The 5,377-nt window shown below is 45.0% G+C and overlaps 1 protein-coding gene across 1 annotated transcript in view; it reads right to left on the bottom strand.

The window, feature by feature from the left end:
• The window catches only part of SCAPER (S-phase cyclin A associated protein in the ER), a 189,909-nt gene that overhangs the window by 53,244 nt on the left and 131,288 nt on the right, over positions 1-5,377 (bottom strand). Inside the window, exon 24 of the mRNA XM_023524721.1 lies at positions 3,256-3,371. Within this exon, the coding sequence (XP_023380489.1) occupies positions 3,256-3,371 (116 nt within the window). The remainder of the gene's footprint in view (positions 1-3,255; positions 3,372-5,377) is intronic.

Below are 5,377 nucleotides of genomic sequence, written 5' to 3'. Positions count from 1 at the left end.
GTGTGGAAATGCGTGATGACATATTTGCTTGTCACAATGACAGGGAGGGCGAGGATATTTAATGGGTGTTTAATGGTGCTTAGGGGGCCAAAGGGTGTTACACACCTTGCGGTATGCAAGACAATCCTGCATTATGCCCGAAAGGCCACTGGTGTCCCTTCCACACCACGACGATTCACGATGCCCTTCACACACATTAGCATTTGATCTTTACAACAACCCCGAGAGACGGAAATCTTTTCCCTGCTTCCCAGATGAAAAATACTAGAGCTCAATGAGGTTCTCAGAAATAGGTCTCACATCAAACACCGGCAAAGCTGGTATTTGAACTCTACTGCTCTGACGGTTGCCCAGCTGACTTTAACACATTAAGTAGTGTATCGTAGCCCTTTCTTTCTAATTTTAAATACAGCTATTTTTTTGAGAATATCATGCTAAGTGAAATAAGTCAGATGGAAAAGTCAAGACCCATATGACTTCATTCACATGTGGTATATTAAACGGAAAGCAACAAACGATCAAAGAAGACAAACGAAGAAACAGAAATCATAGGCACAGACACAGTATGGTGGTGACCGGAGGGAAAGGCAGGGCGGGCAGATAAGGGTAAAGGCGTCAAATACATGGTGATGGAAGGAGATCTGATTTTCTGTGGTGAACACACCATGCAATAGAAAGAGGATGTATTATTGAACTGTACACTTAAAACCTACATAATTTCATTAGACAATATCGCTCTAATGAATTTAATAAAATTTTAAAAAAGAAAAAAATACCGATATTTATGGACCGATTCTAAAAACTAACCAAGTGGGAAAGTGAGTATGTTTACAGAAATATATTTTAATCTAAAATTCATTATATGTTAGGCTGCGGAACGTACATGGAAAATACACTATAATCTTCATCCTACGTAGGTGCTTCTCAAGAATCCAAGTCCAAAAGGTGGCAAGAGAAGAGAGGTTGCAAAGTTAGGAAAGTGCTACATAATCCATAATTCTGGAAGGGCTGTAGAGTGTTTTAAGACTGCGCTGTTACAATGTCTAACACCACAGGACCTGGCCACAAGCTCTACATCAATCCTGTAATGAACTGACACTTGCCCCACTGAAATACATTGCTGATTTTATAAAGGAAATAAATAAGAAAATTGGGTTCACTTAGTAGAAATTGTCTTGACAATCATCTTTACTGGAATGCAGCAATTTGAAAAAGCGAGAGTGACCCTATTTACGTAAACTCGCATGTCAATGCAGAGAACTATTTCTAACGGATTCCGATTTTCAGTAAGGCAATCACCTGACAGCTAGGCTCAATAAAAACAATTCCTGGGAGAAGGCATGAGCGTAAAGGAAATGGCAAGCAAGCCTCAGCCAGGTTGTGAGTAGTGTTCCAGGGGTGATTTAACAATGACCGTCCGAGTGAAAGGTTTTCTTAAGCAGATAGGTAACCAGAAATTTTCAACCAAATAAATACTACTTCAGAGCTTTCTACAGAGAAAGCGAATGCATCCACCTAGACTGTGCTACGAGAAAAGTTTCCAAACTGGTAACTTTCATTAGAAAACGTGAATCCAACATCTTCCAGTGCAATTACAGCAAACAACAACCCCACTGAGAATGGAGTTGCACCTTTTTTATTGGGTGAGACAGAGGATGAAGAGATGATAAAATGCTCTGGAACTTGCACCAGGAACTCGTCGTGCTTTGGGGGAGATGTCATACTACGGAGACAGCGCCTGGCCTCTCTGAGAGGAACGAAACTGCAATTCCACGAATGGCTGCCCCGAGGTGACGCGGGCCACTGCCTTTCTTCCCTCTGCTGAGGGCCGTAAAATGACTTAAGCAGCAAGGGATCACTCGTCTTCTGTAAATGCTGTACTTTCTCCGAGCAGTTGAAACTGTGCTGTTAATTCTAGTAATAAAGGTGTATTATTCAGTTCTTTATCATTACTTTATTACAAAGGATTAAAGTTCTGAGCTGCATCCTGCTGCCAGGCTGGGGGTTGGGGGGATCACTGCTCTTGCAAATCCTGTCGCCTTCTAAACATCTTAACCTCATCTTCCCAATAGGCAGCTAGTTCCTAACTTCAGAAAATGACTGGCGAAATAATTAAGTTCCTCATAAGCAAACTTATTTTTTTTTAAAGTTGAATTATGGCCATTATGATCAAGTCTGATAGAGCAGGATTTAAAGAAATACATTTTTCAGTTGTTCGTAAATGTGAGACAATGTTATGGGATTCGGACTAAGTCCAATTATAAAGGTAATGATGAGGTGACCAATCTGGAACCCAAGGGTCATCAAGAAAGTGAACACAGAGCTGCGGACGATATGAGCGGTACCACCGTCGCTTGCTGTCAGCACCTATGCGTTGCTCGTAAAGAACAGCACAAAATACGTTTCCCCATCTTTGATTCTGGCGATAAGCTCTACATTCTAGAGGATGTTACTTTAAGTGTGTTTACCTTTTAGCATCTGGGGACAGCAGGCTTAATGCGCATAATTTTCTATACAGATTCTCCAAACTGGAGTTAGTAAGAAGAAAAGGAAAACCCAGCCACTTCCAGCTTGTAGAAACATTTGAGGTTTGTCAAGAACTACACCCTAGAGAACGGGCAGAGTGTGCTGTCTCTATTTCTGCTTTCGACTGTGGGCACTCAAAATATCCAGAAACTGTGCATGTTTCAACTGATGAACGCAACACATCGGCAGCAAAGCCACGCTGTCTGTGCGCACGTCTAGATGGTCAGGGACTGCAGGGTGACTTAAGGGAACAGGAAAGACCTTCGGGCTAAGGCCTTGCAGGACCCTTACAACCAACTGCAGTCTGGTTCCCCGCTCTTGGGCTGCGACTGCAAAGTGCGGGCTCGGACCGCTCTTCCCAGGTTAGGGACGTCAAATGTCCCGCACTCGCCTCTTTTCTGTACGCAGCACAAGGTGAGCGTTCTGTTACTGCTATTCATTTCTGGTCCACGTCTGTAAGCAGTCAGAAGAGCCCAGCAGTTCATTAATCCTCAGTCGATTCTCCTTGATTTAGGATTAGAGAAGGCTGAGGACCAAAAAGATTTCCTTTATGAGACTTTTCAGGCTCAGTCTGAGTTTTCCAAGTACAGTCGAGCACCTGTCTTTCTCCCTGATGGCAGCGTAAGCTCGCGCCTGAATGTGCATTCGATTTTCTTGCAGTCTCCCATGAGGAAACCATCGGGCACCAGTGAATGAAACGTGAAAGACAAGGTAAAAAACTATACTTACTTGAGAGGGATTCTTGAAATTGTGTTAACATTCGCGGCTGGAACCACTACTTGAAGAATGTGTTCAAGGGCTGTTAATCCGCCAGCAACGTGAAATGCAATCTGATCGGCCACATTCTAGATACAAAAATACAAACAGAAATGAGCTCAATTTCCCAGGTGTGAAATTATAACCGAACGAAATATTTCGATGTACACACTCTGTTGGTTCATTTATCCTACAAACACTCATTAAATGCTTACTAGAAATTGTAGGTCAAAAGTGGTGGACACAAGGGGCATGACTTGCTGTCCTCCATGAAGCTTCAAAGTTAGTGGATGAGACCAACGCTAATCAAATAGTATATATAAATACCATGGTTTCGGTTACGACAAGTGCCTTGGTGCTCTGTGAGAATGGTGGGGAACACACCTGCGTGCTGGCGAAAGGGTCGCACAGGCTTCTCTCAGAGAGAGCTGGGATTTAGAGAGGGGTAAAGGAAGAAGGAAGGAGGGAAGCGCTCCAAGCCGCGGGGAAACCGTTTCACACAGAAAAACCTAGCAATACTTTCAAAGTTCAGCTCATTCTGTAATGTGCATTACCACCTAACCAGACAAACTGACTTTTACCCAGATTTCCTCTCCTAGGTTTTTTTCTTCAGTAATATGATAATCTAACATCTGACCATTTATAGCTACACCTTTTTTTTTTTGACCACTTCAGCTATTTTTCGGAAAAACAGTAAGTAACCACGTTAGAACGCAATCTGATTATTTCTATGTATTTCCTGAATTGTTTACAGTTCTTGTGGGAAGAAACTTCTCCAAGCTCTTTGCACCCCTCTGGCACGGGGAAGGCAGGAGTGACTCGGGGGGTGTACCGTGTCGGTGTTTCAACACAGCCAGAACCACCGTGTCACATCTCACAGAACAGGACAGCCACTCATTACATGCTGCGTGTCCCCTCCCGCCCCAGTTCTTATGTTGAAGTCTCAATTCCTAGTATCTCAGAATGTAACTGCATCGGAGGATAAAGTCTTGAAGGAGGTGATTAAGTTAAAATGAGGCTGTCAGGGGGGGAGCCCTAACCCAGCAGGACTGGCATCCTCACGAGAAGAGGAAGAGACACCAAGGAGGCACAAGCATGAAGAGAAAGACCGCGCGTGAGGACACAGTGAGAAGGCAGCCGTTTCTAAACCAAGGAGAGGCCTCAGGAAAAACCGAACCTGCCAACACCTTAAGCTCGGACTTCCAGCCTCCAGAGCCGCAGGAAGTCACTTTCTGTAGTTTAAGCCCCCTAGTCCGTGGGACGCTGTTATGGCGGCCCCAGGTGACTCACGTGCAGCCCCTCTAGACACCACCTTACACTTCTAACAGCACACGGCAGTTCACCGAGCCCCACAATGTCTTTGAGGTGACGGGAGGCGACGCACAGGGAGCGGCATGAGTTACTCTCAAGCTGTCACACGCGCCTGCCCTGCCCGCCCGCTGTGGAGCACCGTTCGCCGGCTCCGCTACGTGTCTGAGTCTGGCCGTGTGACGTGAGTCGGTCACTCGCTCTGCACAACAGAGGAGTTGAAGACCATAAAAAATGCACTGTGAAACCTAGACAAAAAACTCAGACTTTCAAGATTAAAAGTTAGTTATTTTATTAATGAAAAAAGTTTCTTTGCAACAGAACTAACAATCAGAAAACTGGAAAACCCGGATGTGGTCAGGAACTTCTTTGAAGCCTTCATGCTGGCGCCAGCGTTTCTTCTCATGCTAGATTGTCGGCACAACTAGGAGATTACAATAACCCGTTTCAGTATTTAGCAGAGGGAACTGCACTCATCAGAACCGGACAGCTGGAGGAGTGACGGCAAATGGCACCCGCCCTGTAACCAGCACGAACCCGAGCACAAAGCTGTGCCACACGCCCAGCGCCCGCCGCACTCACGCCTCTCCGCGCGCCAATGCGAACGCGAGCCTGACTTTGAAAATCACGTTCCTTTGTCTTCTTTTCAATCCTCTCGATACCGTATCTTTGTCCGATTATATGCCTCAGCTCACTGAAATCTTCCCTTGCTGACTGACGCTGGGGTTGTTTCCACTTTGAAACTCTGGACGTTGCCGCTTTAAACCTTTTCCCACATGTATCTGGG

This window comes from Pteropus vampyrus, unplaced genomic scaffold (genome assembly GCF_000151845.1).
Source record: "Pteropus vampyrus isolate Shadow unplaced genomic scaffold, Pvam_2.0 Scaffold489, whole genome shotgun sequence".
NCBI lineage: Eukaryota > Metazoa > Chordata > Mammalia > Chiroptera > Pteropodidae > Pteropus > Pteropus vampyrus.
Note: the sequence above shows the minus strand (reverse complement) of the source record. Positions and strands in the feature narration are given on the sequence as shown.